Below are 16,527 nucleotides of genomic sequence, written 5' to 3'. Positions count from 1 at the left end.
ACTTTGCAAGGGCACATCGGGCACATCTACACTACGATCATAAACCATACATTTCTTGTGGTGTTGGAAGGAAGGAAGGAAGGAAGGAAGGAAGGAAGGAAGGAAGGAAGGAAAGAGGTTGTAATTCTCATCACCCACACACAGCTACAGGTTGTCTTGTAGGAAGTCATGGCCACTGATCCAGATTGAAACCAGTTTGCCTTTAATTGTGGCTGTCCTAAGTCTTCAATCCTGACCTGGGCAAGAGAGAGCAAAACAGTCCCCTAAGCTGCATCCCCAAGAAATGTTGCAGACAAGCCAAGCTGTGTGCACTTTCATGCTTTGTATAATTGATCCCATATTTGGAATTTGGGTTTTGCAGGTGCAGGATTTTGATCGTTATTTTTATTAAGAGATGTATATGCCACTGTTCATCTAAATAGCTCCCAGCATGGCTAGTGTAGAGCCAGTGTGGTGCAGTGGCGAGAGTGACGGACTGGGAGCCGGGAGATCCGGGTTCTAGTCCCCACTCGGCCATGGAAGCTCGCTGGGTGACTTTGGGCCAGTCACAGACTCTCAGCCCAACCCACCTCACAGGGTTGTTGTTGTGAGGATACAACAGAGAGGAGGAGGATGAGGAGGATTATGTGCGCCGCCTTGAGTTCCTTGGAGGAAAAAAGGCGGGATATAAATGTAATAAATAAATAAATAAATAACAAATCATAAGATAAAACCAGGAACAACAAAATACAAGTATAGTCATAAACATGGATAGGAACAGGGGAAGCTGCCTTGTACTGAGCCAGACCCTGGGTCCATCAAGCCCAGTATTGTGGACACTGACTGGCAGCAGCGGCTCTCCAGGGTTTCAGGCAGGATTCCTTCAGAGCCCTACTTAGAGATGCTGCTGGGGACTGAATCTGAGACCTTCTGCGTGCCAAGCAGGGACTCTGCCACTGAGCTACAGCCCCAGCCCCAAAGAATGCTTTTTTCCCTTCAGAACTATTGCTTTATTTTCCATCGGCGACACTAAGCAGATGCAGTCAGTTGATCCACTCATTGAGTTAAAAACTCACACAGTTTATTGACTAGGATTTCTTTAACTGGGCCACAGCCCCAGGTGAGAGAGCGATTGGATTTTCCAAGCCAGCCCAGGAGGAGTTCTAGGGACCTTGGAGTTTGGCTTGCAAAGGCCCCAGCTGGTCCATTCTGTGCTCCAGGAAAAGCAAGTGTTGCAGGCCATCCATGTAGACTGCCAAGACACATGGGTTTTCCCCTGGCAAGGGCTTGGGAACATCTGCATAACAGTGAAATCCCCCCAGTGAACAAACCTGTCAGCTCAGAGATAGAGATGCTTCTTCTGGGCTCCCTTTTCATTCGCACCCTGGCCGCGGCCTTTTCCAAGCATGTGGCATTGGAAGCTGCCCTCGACCAGGTCAACCTATTTGTCCAAACAGGCTGGCAAACCAGCCCCCTCCAGAGATTTCAGAATACAACTCCCATCAGCCCCAGCCAATGTAGCCAATGGTCAGGGATTATGGGAGCCGCAGTCAGCCTGGGAGGCAGCCTTCCTCCCACCTCCCCTTGCTGGCTGCATGGCCGGGTCACAGCACCTCTGCCAGCCCAAGAGCCAGATTCCATTGTGGAGAGGCGGGCGGGGCAGAGGCAAAAGCGGCGTGGCCAAAATGCAGCCTGTGTTAGCTTAAAGCTCCTCCTGCCAGTCATTAGGCCGCAGGAGAGGCGTTTCCACCTTATAGAATGGGGGAAAGTCAGGAAACCACCGAAGGCTAGGTGGTTGGGTCAGGGCAAGACTGGGACCCCCGGGGGATGGAATTTGACCCCTGGACTGGGCAGTCTGCATCCCTGCTGTATGGCGTCTCTGAGCCCCAGCCGGGCATCCTCTGGAATGCCCTGGCACGTCTGTTCCCTTTCTGCCTGCAGCCCCGCCCGAGGATCTCCCTCACCCCCTTTCTCCTTGGCCTCCGTCATCTTGACCTCTCCTCCTTCCCTCCATCTCTGCCCCCGACATCCCCAGGGGCACAGCATAGGAGCGCAGCAGCCCCCAGTTCCAATCCCAGCTCAGCTGCAGGTCCCCAGTGGCTTGAGCCGGCTATTCTTCTCTCCATCTCCCTGTTCTGCAGCATGGGGCAATACTACTGTCCTGACGGGGCTCTTGTGGGTATTGTTGAGGTAACATCTGTGAAGCCTTTTGAAAGCCTTGGAAGGGTCATCTCATTGCTGACTAGCATTAGTCCTATTTTCCTGAACTGTCTTCCATTTTCTTGGGCTGTTCCTCCTGTTTGGCTGCATATTTTCATTAGCTGTTAACTTCCAGAGCTGCTGTGGTGTGACAGGTGAGAGCATCAGCTGTGAGGCACAAAATCCTGGATTCAGATATCATAAATAGATAGCCTTAGGCAAGCCACCCTCTCCTCCCATACTGTCCTACCTTGTGTGGTGGTTGTAAGGATTATCTTTTCAGGTATTCATTTGGAACACACTACAAGGGATAGCTGAAGGCCCCTTCACTCACACACACACACACACACCAGATTCTCTTTCCTGTGATGGTGTAACATGCTTTGAGACAAAAGGGCTCTAACAGTGTTAAGTATTATTTCTTGCCATCAGCCCCCTGCCCCCTTTCCCCACCTCCTTTGGCTGCGTTGATCCATGGCTCTTTTCAAAACACCTTCTCAGCCCTACAGTCCCTTCTCTGCCCAGCCCTCCTGCCTCTGCGCCACCTCTGTGCGCACACAGTGCCTGGAGTGTGCACACACTCATCGCGTTAGTGGTTCCCAGAGTGGAGCTGGGAGCTGCCCCCCTCCGAGGGGTCAGAAGATGAAACGGAGACTCACCAAAGGATTGGAAGGGTTATCAGCTTCGCCATCGAGGGGCAACCTTTTCCTGGCATCTGCCTTAGCCAGGGCGCCTTGGTAACTCCATTAATCCTGCCTTGACTTTTCCCCACCGTGGGCTGCCCATTGAATTCAGACTTCAAAGTGCTTAGCAATTCTGTGCTCGGGGGCATTGTGTCCTCTGACAAGGACAAAAGAGAACCCACATTTGTTGGTTCTACATGGGTTGGTCTTTGACACTTTCTCACAGTGGGCGCTGCTGGGAATGAATCTCAACGAAGGTGGAATGTGGGGGGAGGGGAGGGGCGCTGGAGGGGAGCCAGGACTCCGCCACACAGCATCAGCAAAGGGAGATTGCCCTGTATCGACAGGAGCGCTCCTGTTTTGTTTGTCTTATTAAAAAGCCAAATCACCCAGCCACTGCCTGGTTGCCGGCCGGCCTGCCAGCATTTTTGCAGACACACAGAAGGATCTACGTGTCCTGGCAATCTGGCCAGGATTTATGAGAACATCACATCTCCCTTGGCCCTGTTCCCTCTCTCCAGATAGCTTTGGCCCTCTTTTCTCAGCTATACACAGCACCTTCAGGTGCTCACAGGCCCCCGTTGGGCAACCTGTGGGCCAAGGGCGCCCCTTGGCCACCTCAGTCTGGCTTGCAGGCCTGATCCCTGGCTGATTCGCCTCCCTGCTCCCACTATTCACCAATTATCACTGGAACCTCACCTTGACCTGAGAGGGTTTCGGGGAGGGCTGGGCACCCGCAGGGTCTGCATTGTACCCTAGAACAGCCCCCCCAAACCTAGTGCCAGATGTGTTTGGGTGCAGCTCCCAAAATGCACCCAGCCAGCATTATGAGAGTTGTAGCCCAGCACATCTGGAGGGCACCAGGTTCGGGGAGGCTGCCTGGCTGGGGATTACAGGACTTGTAGTCCATCCCATCTGCAGGGTAACGAGCTGGGGAAAGCTGCCCCGGAGCACTGCTGCATCACCCTAGACGCCAGGGCTGCTGCCTGCGTAGGGCTGTGACTCGGTGGCTCCTTGCTGTGCTCCTACCGCTGCGGAGACTTGTGTCCTCAAGAGGCAATATTTGCAAGGACGCACTTCTCTCACCAAGATTTTTCCCTTCTTCTCTCATGTCTTGTTTCTTTGAACAGTAAAGCCGGACCCTCCCGAGAACGTGGTGGCAAAGCCCATCTACCACAACACCCGGAGACTGCTGGTGAAGTGGCAGTACCCTTCCTCGTGGCCTGACCCAGAGTCCTTCCCCCTCAAATTCTTCCTGAGGTACCGGCCACTCATCATTGACCAATGGCAGCATGTGAGTGACAATATCAGGGCTTTTTTCTGGCTGGGGGGAAGGGGGCCATATGGGTGGCACCGTCAGGCCCAGTCGGACTGGCCCATCTCTCTGAAGACTTTGGCAAGCGATTGCATTTTGTTCAGACATTCGGCAGACTCTGCTCAAGAGTTGTCAAATGCTGATTTGTTTATTTATTTATTTAAAATCTTTATGTGCCACCCTTCATCATCAAATCAGAGAACAGCATAGAAAATGCATTAAAACAATGGATAAAATAAAATGCAACAATCAAAACAACAACAAAGAAAAACTACCAAGCTAGGTATTAAAAACAGCAAATGCCTGGGCATACAGATAAGTTTCAAGAGGCATCTAAACGCCAACAAGAATGACACCTGTCACACTGGGGGGGGGGGGAATTCCAAAGGTGGGGTGCCACAACAGAAAAGGCCCTACCCCTGGTTGCCATCAGATGTACCTGTGCAGGCGATGGTTCAAGCAGGAAGCCATGATTTATAGATCTCAGTCAACGGGCAGGTTGATGTGGGAGAAGGCACTCTCTCAGGTAGCCTGGTCTCAAGTTGTTTAGTGCCTCATATGTTAACAGCATCACCTTGGATCTGCTGTAGTATATTACACAGAGTAGGTTGGCTCCTGTGTGAAGCAGGACCCTGATCTAGATGGACCATTGGTCAGACGGACCATTGTTGTGTGAGGTTCTCCAGGCTCAGGACCCGAGTTGTTTCCTACCCATCAGAAGCAGCACAAGCGGACCCTGCTTGCCACAAAGTAACTGCAGAATGCCATCCCGGGGAGGGGGGGTCTCAAAAGTCTCTCCATTGGGCATATCTATGCTCCAGACCTAAGCCAGACTGACCCTCGTACTTCCTCTACCACGAGGAACTCGGGTAACCCTGGGAGTGCGGGGTCTCTGAGAAACCACAGCCCTTTCACAAAACGCACGGTTCCAGGGCTCCTCCGTGGTTTGGAGGTGGGAGTGGCGAGTGCCATGAGGATTAAACAGGATTCAAATCACTTTATATTGGTAGCATAGATTGTGTCCTTGGAGCAACATTGGCACCTGTGCAACAGGCTGAAGGGAAGGGCCTCTTTGATCGCCGCCTTTCTTTCAGACCGCAAAACAAAGGAGCGCAAAGACAAGGCGGCAGCCCCTCCTCCCGCCTTCCCCCGTCTCTCTTTGAACTCCCTGATTTGCCTTCAGAGATGCTCTCCTGGCACGTGTCTCTCTCCGCAGTCTGAAACTGGGGCTGTTTTCCATACATATGTTCAACATAAAACTCACCCAGCAAGATGTAGAAGGTATTTAAAGTATAAATGTCACAGCATTTATGCGCTCTCTGGCGCGATGGATTATGAACAGGAGATAAACTATCTTCTGTCGTAACACTCTGTCCTGTTAGGGACATGGAAATTGCTTTGCTGTTATCATATTTCTGCTTCATTATTGCTTTCTCTGGGGAGTGGGACAGTGAATGAAACTCTTGGCAGCTCTAAGAGAACAAAACATTAGCAAAGAGCCATTGAGGAGGCAGGCCAGTTGGACTGTGGGCTGGACCCGGCGAGGTCCAAGGGAGCATTTCCGAGTTCCCCCACACACACCCCTGGGGTTTATGGGGCTGCCACAGCTAGAGAGAGGCGCCCTGTTCCGCAGGCATGAATGTGCATATGGCAAGTGCCTGTTAAATCCAGTAGGTGGAGCCATGCGACTCCTAAACAGGAACATGCCCCCAGAACAGTGGTCTCCATAGAAGTTAATGGGGAAACCTGCACACATGTTGGAACTCCACGTCCTACAGCAGGTAGAAGAGGGTGTTGGGTGGTGTGAGTTTGTGTCCCAGGGGAAGTTAGTTTTATTTATCTAAAATATTAATGTTATTACATTTCTGTACCACCCAATAGCCAAAGTCTCTGGGCAAATCACAAAACAAAATTTAAAATGATACAATACGATAAAATAACGTAGTAAAACATAATAGAAAAACCTTAAGTTTAAAGCAATAAAACCAGAAGTATAGATCAGGGTAAAAGCCAGCAGCAGTGCAAAGGTCTAACAACGCTCTAAGGGTGCAATCCTGTGCATGTTTAGATAGAAAAAAATCCTACAACTCCCACCACGCTGGCTGGCTAGGGAATGCTGGGAGATGTGGGACTTTTTCCTGTCTAAACATGCATAGGGTTGTGCCCTAATGTGGTTTTTAAAAGTGAAAGACTAAAAAGTCTGGGAAAATAAAAGGGTCTGCACCTGATGCCAAAAAGAACATAAGGTGCCAGTTAGCTCTCTGTGGGGGGCATTCTGCAACCAAGGTGCCCTGAAAAGTCTCTCTCCTTAGTAACCAGCCACCTCACCTCCTTCGGAGGAGGCACCCAGAGAAGGATGTTCTGAGGATGTTCTTAGAGCGTCTGAAGATGGTCTTATAATATGGGCAGTTTCCTCAGGAGGCCATCCTTAGGGCCTCAATAATTCCTTGGATTGCAGTCATAGAGGGATTTCCCTCCAGGCCAGGTCCCTCACGCAGTCCCAGGCTGTTTTGCCTTCCTCTGTAGCATGACTTGCTTGCTTGAGTTATCAGGGCCTGGATGTTGTGCAGGAATCACCTGCCCTTGGCTTGCTGCCTGTTCCAGTCTGGACTGTGTAGGCTGGTCTGTGTAGAAGGCGAGTGAGCTGATGTAGAGATGCTTCTGTCTAGGCTGTAGGGGAGAAAAGTTTAGACCAGATGGATTTCTGGGGCCTTCCACTCTCCATTTGATGCACAAACCAGCAAGCCAAGAATCTTGGTCTTCATTTGAAGAACTGGCTTCTTGCTTGAGAAGCATGAATAATTGGTGGGCAGTGCCTGTGGAAAGCTGTGGGAGGTAAAGCTTTCATTATTGGGTGGGGGGGAGGTTGTGCCGATTGTGCAGACCACACGCCTCCTGCCATGTTCTGAGTCTATTGTTTGGGCCAGTGGAGGACGGGGGGGCGGGTGATTATGGTGGAGCATCCTCTGGGGCAACATGCAGGGGAGAATCAGGGGCACAGTCCACTGGGACGTCCTCCTACTTGAGCCCCCAGGAAATGAAGTGAAGTTGTGCAAGAGACCTTCCTGCTGGATTGTGGCCCCCTAATGGAGCTCTGTCACAAGGGCCTCATTTATGCTGTTGAGGCAGTGGGCACTCCAAAAATCAACTGGGATGAGCCAGGAATGCTCAGCTTGAGAGTGCCGTGATGACACCGCCCCCTCCAAGCACCCCCCACTGCAGTGGCTCCAGTCTTCAGTCCCTCATTCGAGCCTTCTCTGGAGCAGTGGGCACTGGCACATTTGGAACAGATCCTGCAGGCTGTGCTGCTGGCTGTAGCACCTAGGGAGGGGTGAGCAAGCGGCGTTCGAGGTTGTGAGGATTCTCCAGATACCATCTTGCTGCTCGTCTCATGCTCGATTCCCGTTCACATTTGTGATCACCGCTGACTGTGCATGAATGGGAGATTTGCACAAATTGAGCAGCAAAGATTTGTGCAAATGTCCCCAAATCTGCACACGCGGGGCGCATTTAGTCTACTGAGGAAATTTACGCAAATTAGGAAATTCGCACAACTTGAACTTGGAATTGGGAAAGAGATGAAGGTATGTGTTTGACAGTTGGCGGACACACACTGGTGCTCACATAAGGGGCTTTGAGTAGGGCATGTTTTGCGAGCAAAACCAAAATTCTCATACAGCCCTAGCTGCCACCGGCCCTCTAGCCAGGGGCCACCTTACTCCCTGTTTCCTTCATTTTTGCCTGCCACCTGATCAACCCTTGGAAGGGCTTCTACATGACTTGCTACTTGTCCCTGTGGGTGTTTGCATTCTGTCGCACCATTCTTCCAAGGAGCCTGAGGGAAGCATACATGGTTCTTTCTGTCCCCTTTATCCTCATGCCAACCCTGTCAGGTAGGTTACACTGAGAGACAGTGACTGGCCCAGGGTTGCCCAAGAAGCATCATAGCTGAGAGGAGAGTTGAACCTGGGACTCCCCGGTCCGAGTCCAGCACTTGAACTACTGAACCACACTGGTTCTCAAGTTCCTCTTGCCTCCCCCACCCCAGTCCCCCTCTATCCCAGCTGGTAGATGATGTCCAGCCGGAACTGGACACAGTACTCAAGATGAGTCCTAGCCAGTGCTGAGTAGAGAGAAACTAGTACTTCACGTGATTTGGAAGCTATACTTCTGTCAGGGTTGGAATCATAGAATCATAGAATAGTGGGGTTGGACGGGGCCTACAAGGCCATCAAGGCGAGTCCAACCCCCTGCTCAGTGCAGGAATCCAAGTCAGAGCATCCCTGACAGATGGCTGTCCAGCCTCGTCTTGAACGCCTCCAGGGTGGGAGAGCCCACCACCTCCCCAGGTAATTGGTTCCATTGTCGTATTGCGCTAACAGTCCGGACGTTTTTCCTGATGTTCAGCCAGAATCTGGCTTCTTGTAACCTGAGCCCATTATTCCGTGTCCTGCACTCTGGGATGATCAAGAAGAGATCCTGGCCTTCCTCTCTGGGACAACCTTTCAAGTGCTTGAAGAACGCTATCCTATCTCTGCCCAGTCTTCTCTTCTCAAGGCTAAACATGCCCAGTTCTTTCAGTCTCTCCTCATAGGGCTTTGTTTCCAGTCCCCTGATCATCTTTGTTGCCCTCCTCTGAACCCTCTCCAGTTTGTCTGCATCCTTCTTCAAGTATGGTGCCCAGAACTGGACACAATACTCCAGATGAGGCCTTACCAGTGCTGAGTAGAGGGGAACTAGTACTTCCCGGGATTTGGAAGCTATGCTTCTATTAATGCAGCCCAAAAGAGCATTGGCCTTTTTTGCAGCCACTTCACACTGTTGGCTCATATTCAGCTTGTGATCAACAACAATTCCAAGATCCTTCTCGCTTGTCGTGTTGTTCAGCCACGTGTCCCCCATCTTGTAACAGTGCATTTGGTTTCTTTTTCCTAGGTGCAGAACTTGGCATTTATCCTGATTCAATGTCATTCTGTTGCTTTCTGCCCAGCGCTCCAGTCTATCCAGATCACTTTGAATTTTGTTTCTGTCTTCCAAAGTATTAGCGATCGCACCCAATTTTGTGTCATCTGCAAATTTGATGAGCATTCCCTGCACCTCCTCCTCCAAGTCATTAATACAAATGTTGAAGAGCACTGGGCCCAGGACTGAGCCCTGCAGTACCCCACTCGTTACCTCTCCCCAGTTTGAGAAGGTCCCATTGATAAGCACTCTTTGAGTCCGATTCTGTAGCCAACTGTGGATCCACCGGATCGTTGTTTCATCTAGCCCACTTTGAGCTAGTTTGCTCATCAGGATATCATGGGGCACTTTGTCGAAAGCTTTGCTGAAGTCGAGGTATATGATGTCTACAGCATTCCCACGGTCCACAAGGGAGGTTATTTGATCCAAAAATGAGATCAGATTCATCTGGGAGGATTTGTTTTTGACAAATCCATGTTGGCTTCGATTGCTTTATCATCTGCTCCAGAATTTTCCCAGGGATTGATGTCAGACTGACTGGTCTGTAGTTCCCAGGTTCCTCCTTTTTACCCTTTTTGAAGATAGGGACAACATTAGCCCTCTTCCAGTCATCTGGCGCTTCCCCCGTCCTCCGTGATTTCTCAAAGAGAATAGGCAGCGGTTCTGAGAGTTCTTCTGCCAGTTCCTTTATTACTCTCAGATGCAGTTCATCCGGCCCTGGAGATTTGAACTCATTCAAAGTAAGTAGGTGTTCCTTGACCATATGCCTATCTATCTCAAGCTGCAATCCTGCCCCTTCAGCCTGTACTTCGCCTTTGCCAGAGGGGTCATAGACCCTCTTTGGGGAGAAGGCTGAGCCAAAGTAGGAGTTGAGCACCTCTGCCTTTTCTTTGTCATCTGTTATCGTTTTGCCATCCTTATTTAATAGCTGAACAACCATTTCTTTCCTCTGCCTTTTACTGTGCACGTAACTGAAGAAAGCCTTTCTGTTGCTTTTAGCCTCCCTTGCTAATCTCAGCTCGTTCTCAGCTTTAGCCTTCCTGACGCCATCCCTGCAATTCTGTGCGACCTGCCTGTACTCTTCCTTTGTTACTTGGCCTTCTTTCCACTTCCTATATGTGTCCTTTTTTGTTTTCAGGTCATCCCTAAGCTTTTTGTGAAGCCACATCGGCTTCTTCTGTTGTCTTCCACCTTTTCTTCTTGTTGGAATGGTTTGTAATTGTGCCTTGAGAATTTCCTTTTTTAAAAGCTCCCACCCATCTTGGACTCCTTTTCTCATTAGCGTCGCTTGCCATGGGACCTTATTGATCATTGCTCTGAGTTCATGAAAATTGGCTTTCCTAAAATCCAGGGTACGCGTTTGACTACACCCAGCTTTTGCTTCCCTTAGAACCAAGAACTGAAGTATAACATGGTCGCTTTCCCCCAGAGTTCCTGTAACTGCTACTTTATCCACTAAGTCATCTCTGTTGGTTAGGATCAAGTCAAGGATAGCCGATCCTCTAGTTCCTTCCTCTACGTTCTGTAGGAGGAAGTTATCCGCCACACAAGTCAGGAATTTCCTGGAGGGGCCATGTTTTGCAGAATTTGTCTCCCAACAAATATCGGGGAAATTGAAGTCCCCCATTATTACTACATCATGCTTCCTTGAAACAGTGGCTATTTGCTTTTCAAAAGTTTCATCCTCGTCTTCTCCTTGATTGGGTGGCAGGTACTAGACTCCGACCATCAGGTTCCTTTTATTCTTTGCTCCATTTATTTTGATCCAGATGCTCTCGATGGGGCTACCAAGCTCCTCCTCCTGTATTTCTGTGCAGAGATATGTATTTTTCACATACAGTGCAACCCCACCTCCCTTTCTGTTCCTCCTGTTCTTTTTGAACAAGTTATATCCTTCAATTGCTGTATTCCAGTCATGAGAGTCATCCCACCAGGTCTCAGGTATACCTGAGCCCATAGAGCCCCAAAGCAGCTCTGATTCTGAGGAAGAGCTACAACCTGTGGGAGAGGAGCCTGCTCGTCTCTTGGAGGTGCAGCTGCAGGGAGAGCCCCCCCCCCCCCCGCTTGCATTTCTGAGAGAGATAGTGACCGTGGCAGCGAAAGAGCGGGAGACCGGTTGTTGCTAGACACAAGGTGCTGGCGCAGAGAGAGGCGTGAGGTTGAGGGCGCTGAGAGGAGGCGCTCAGCCCACTTGGTGCTACGGCAACGGCTGCGCCCCGATGCCCCACAGGTAAGGGGGGGAGCCTCCCCTCCTAGCCCATAAGTTTCAGAAATTTCCTGCCCTTCTCTTCCAAACGGGGACCAACTGCGTACATGGAGCTTAGGTTACCCTGCTAAGGTACCCTTTGCAGTTCCTTGCTTAGTCACTGGCAATTAGCATCTGAAAGAGTCATTAAGTTGTAAAGGAATAAAGCCTTGGAAAGAATCCCTTTTGTCTGCATCTTGTTTTGGCTACTAGAGGGACTTTAAGAGGCAGCTAGGGCACTCCTGACAACTTCTATTAATGCAGCCCCAAATAGCATTTGCCTTTTTTGCAGCCATATCACATTATTGGCTCATGTTCAGCTTGTGATCTACAACAGTTCCAAGATCCTTCTCGCTTGTAGTGTTGTTGACCCAAGTATCCTCCATCTTGTAACTGTGCATTTGGTGTTTTTTTCCTAGGTGCAGAACGTGGCATTTATCCTTATTAAATGTCTTCCATTCTGTTGTTTTCTGCCCTGCGCTCCAGCCTATCAAGATCACTTTGAATTCTGTTTCCGTCTTCCAGGGTATTAGCTATCCCGCCCAATTTTGTGTCATCTGCAAATTTGATCAGCATTCCCTGCACCTCCTCCTCCAAGTCATTCATACAAATGTGGAAGAGCGCTGGGCCCAGGACTGAGCCCTGCAGTACCCAGTTCGTTACCTCTCCCCAGTTTGAGAAGGGCCCATTGATAAGCACTCGTTGAGTCCGATTCTGTAGCCAACTGTGGATCCACCTAATCGTTGTTTCCTCTAGCCCACTTTGAGCTAGTTTGCTCATCAGGAGGTCATGGGGAACTTTGTCGAAAGCTTTGCTGAAGTCAAGATATATTATGTCCACAGCATTCCCACAGTCCACAAGAGAGGTTACCTGATCAAAAAATGAGATCAGATTCATCTGGCAGGATTTATTCTTGACATATCCATGTTGGCTTCAACTAATAATTGCATTGTTTTCAAGGTGCTTACAGATGGATTGCTTTACAATCTGCTCCAGAATTTTCCCAGGGATTGATGTCAGAGTGATTGGTCTGTAGTTCCCAGGCTCCTCCTTTTTATAGAAAAGCTTTATAAATTATAATGGAAAAAGTGAAAAGCAGTTATAAAGAACATTACAATGCTCATTTTAAAAATTCCCTCAAAATCATTTTTTAAAAAAAAGATGTTAAATTTTAAGATCTTGGATTTGGCAATTCCACTGAATATCAATTTTGGACAGCATCCAGTTCATCCAGGACCTCCTGCTCCTTTCCATGTTGCTAGCACACACACACGCGCGCACACACACACACACACACCCCATCCCTCAGGAACTGTAAGTTGACCAGGAACCCTGGAAAGAATAAATTATGCAAAGTGCTTCCTCCCCCTTTTTCCTTTCCTTTTGTTTGCTGCTGAAAACTCCTGCGGGGCTGGCAGATTCTTTTGCAAGGAAGGCAGGATAGGTGCTCAGTGGTGCAAGGAAGAAAGGGGATGATCTGAGGAGGGAAATTCCACTGCTCAGAGCTCAGCCTGTTAAGAAAGAGGATGATGACAAGGCACCAGACACGGCAGTCTGGAGACGGCAGTCAGAGAGTGCTACAGAAGGGGGAGGAGGCAAATGCAGCGGGTTTTGATTTAAATAGTAGAACTAATCGACTGCTCACAATTTTTTCACATTTTGTGAAGTGTGAAAAAAATAGGAATTGAGCAATTTGAGGGTTTTTTTCTTTTTGTGTGCATCTTAAATTAGTATCTTGCTTCACCTTCCCTTCCCCATGAGAAATTCAGGGCAGCCCGTGGAAGGGAGTGCAGAGAAACATCTTGTGCTTTTGTAAAAATCGACTCCCTTGCAAATCTTCAGGTTGTGATAGAATTTGAGGGATGTAGCTGCAAACAGAGGCAGAATCTGTCGGGGCTTCACAATATAGAAATATATGAAGCTGCCTCCTACCCAGTCAGATCTTTTTTCTGTCTAGCCCAGTATTGTTGACACTGACCGGCAGCAGTGGCTCTCTGGGGTTTTAGGTAGGAGATTTCCCAGCCCTGCCTGGAGATACCAGGGATTGAACCTGAGACCTCCAGCATGCAGAGCGAGGGCTCTGCCACTGAGCTCTAACGACCTCTGAGGCCTGCCCAGCACTCTGAGCCTCTGCCATTTATTTATTTACCTATGTTTACAGCCCACCTCAGGGCCACCTACATGGCTCTCTTCTTCCCTGGTTAACCTCCCAACAACCTTGTGAGATAAGTTAGGGCAAGAGGTAGTGACCAGGGATTTGAACTGGGGTCTCCCAAGTCCTGGTTACAACACTCCAGCCACACCAACCATGCTGGCTTTTCCCCAGGTGTTCCATACCTAGCCTCTCCGCTCCCTCTGTGCTTCTGTCAGGCTATTCCAGGCAGCTGGAATCCTATTTTCCTGGATATCGCTGCTTAAAAATGGGGAACCCACCATTTCCAGGGCTGGGCCATTCATCAGAGAGGTGGCACATCTGTCCACACGTGGAAACATTTGGATGCTCTATCAGCAGGTATGACCCATAAAGCTAAATGGAACCTCAAGGTTCAGAGGCAGTCTATCTCAGCCTAGCAATTGCTAATGGGCAAATAATGGGGGAGGACCTTAAGTCACTGCCTGGGGGCTTCCAGAGGCATCTAGATGGCCACTATTAAAAAGATGAACCCACTGTAGTATTTATTTATCTATTTCATTATTTAATAGAGTCATATACCGCCAACTATATTTTTAAAATATCTCTAAGCTGTATCATCCATAAGTGTTTTACTTATGTATGACCATCACAGTTGAGGGACCAGTGTGAAGTCAGGCAGCAAAATGGCATATCATGGGAGGGGGCTGTCCTCAGTGGCAGCATTGCTGGAATTCTGCTGCCAATAAGCCTAAACAGAAATAAAAGAAGGTTTTGAGTTGCCATTTGAAGAAGTATGCCAACCACACAAAAGAACACGGGGGGGGGGCACTCATTTGCAAAATCTGGGGATCACAGAGAGCAGCCTTCCCCAAGGTGTCCTCCAGGTGTGCTGGACAACCATTCCTATCATCCCCAGCAAGCAGGGCCTCTGAGCTCTCAATAAACCGAGCAGGAGGAGGGAAAGCAATGAACGGTGTCAACTCAAGAAGAAGAAGGGCGGTGAGAGTACAGGAGCCATGCGGTAGGGGATGATGGGAGTTGTAGTTCAACCGGTCTAGAGGGCACCGTGTTGGAAAGGCTGAGCATAGAGCATAATGTCCTGATGCAAAACACTGTTAAAAGAAGTAGTACTACAAAGAGCAAACTCATACTTCTGTTGATTTATTATGAGCATGTAAAGTCTGTAAGAGTACTGCTGAATCTATTTTTATTGGCTATTTCACTGACTGTTCGACTGATCACCAGGTTGCACAAGTGAGTTCTCTCCGCTTTCCTTCTAACGTGTCCGTTATGAGGGAGGGAGTGCTTGGGAAGCAGGGCGCACTTCGTCACACACCCGCCTGTCGTGACCCTTGGCCCATGGCCTTTCCAGGGTCCAGGAGAAGACTGATGAAGACAAGAGCCAGACTGCTCTTCCAGGGGATGACAGTCAGTCTTGCATGCAGCCCCAGCCCTGGCCATCAACCTCCGAATCAGCGGAGGAACCTCTGTCCCGCCAGCCTGGCAAGAGTCGGAGACCCCAAAATCGCGCGAGGGCCCTTTCATAGTCCAGCCAGTGCTGTGAAAGGGAATGGAGCTGCCCACATGGCTGCCTGCTTAAGGCTTCAGCTATGATTATTTATTTCACTTCCACTCTGCCCAGTGGCCAACCTCTGGGTGGTTCACAAAAACTACAAACTGTAAAATACGAGATAATAAAACACAGTATAAAAATTTTAACACATTTTTTAAAAATAGTTTAAACAGCTAAAAACAATTTCAGTAAGACACTAGACCTGATAAAGACAACCAACAGAAATGCCCCATCGTATTTCATTTCAGTTATTATATTTGTATACCACCCAATAGCCAAAGCTGTCTGGGCAGTTCACAAAAAATATGCCATTAAATGCCTGGGAGGAGAAGACAGTCTTCACCTGGCACCAAAATGGTGACAGTGTTGGCACCAGGCAGGCCTCAGTGAGGAGACCATTTCATAATCAGGGGGCCACCACTGAGAAGGCCTTCTCCCTCGTTGCCACCTTCCAATCCTCCCTCAGAGGAGGCACTTGGAAGGACAGCCTCAGATGCTGATCATAGTGTCTGGGCAGGTTCATACCGGGAGAGGCTCTCCATCAGGTGTTGTGGTCCCGAGCCATGTAAGGCTTTATAGGTTAAAACCAGCACCTTGAATAGGGCTCAGAAACATACAGGCAGCCAATGCAAGTGGGCCAGAATTTGTGTTATATGCTCAGACCTTGTGGTCCCAGTTGTTAATCTGGTTGCTGCATTTCCACAAGCTGCAGCTTCTGAACAGTCTTCAAGGGCAACCCCACATAGAGTACATTGCAGTAATCTAACTTGGAGGTTAGCTTGCTGCTGAGACAACATCCTCCTATGGTTCTAGTAGGGGAGAGCACTATCTGGCAAAGCTCACTCTGAGCTATCCATGGTCCTGTTTCAGCTGCCTTTTACACAAAAGGGCTTCTGCCTTTGCTTACCCTGCTGTGCCTGCTGTGCCTGCTGTGCTTACCTTGAATGGATTCTACGTACCGGACACAACTTTGCCTGCCTTGACTTGACTGTTCCACCTAGACTGGGCTCCCCTTGCTCATATCTGGCCCTGTCCGATGCCATCCACTTCCCCTGTGAGCCTCAGGTAACTGCAGAGTGGGACATGGCCTGCAGATCAGCTCGGTCATTGGTACGCCCATGTTACAAATTGTGGGGATGGAGGCTGAGGACTAGACACTTGCCCAAGGGAATTGCAGCAGTGGGTTGAATCCGGCCCTCTCAAGTCTAAACCTCATTCATTGTCCGCAGGCCCACAGGAGCCCCAGGATAGGCCTGTGAGTTTCTTGCCTCCCCCTGGGCGCACATCTCCCATGCTGCCCACCTGTGCTTGCCTGCACTGCCAGGCCCTGCTTCTCATGGCATGCCCCGCCATGCACGCACATGCACCCTTGTGAGCTGGGGCCACGCCAGGCCAGGCAGCCCGCAGAGCTAGCGCAAAGCTCCAGAGAAAGGACCT

General features: G+C 49.6%; 1 protein-coding gene across 2 annotated transcripts in view; it reads left to right on the top strand.

Moving 5' to 3' along the window:
• Positions 1-16,527, top strand: part of CNTFR (ciliary neurotrophic factor receptor) — a 476,854-nt gene that overhangs the window by 428,097 nt on the left and 32,230 nt on the right. For both annotated transcript variants that reach the window (XM_084832002.1, XM_084832001.1), the window contains exon 7: positions 3,992-4,155. In XM_084832002.1, the coding sequence (XP_084688128.1) occupies positions 3,992-4,155 (164 nt within the window). The remainder of the gene's footprint in view (positions 1-3,991; positions 4,156-16,527) is intronic.

The sequence above is a fragment of the Heloderma suspectum genome, chromosome 2, assembly GCF_057233095.1.
Source record: "Heloderma suspectum isolate Gila_16-S chromosome 2, 16-S_ref, whole genome shotgun sequence".
In the NCBI taxonomy this organism is placed as follows: Eukaryota; Metazoa; Chordata; class Lepidosauria; order Squamata; family Helodermatidae; genus Heloderma; species Heloderma suspectum.
The sequence above is the reverse complement of the archived record's forward strand: the minus strand, read 5'-3'. Positions and strand labels throughout refer to the sequence as shown.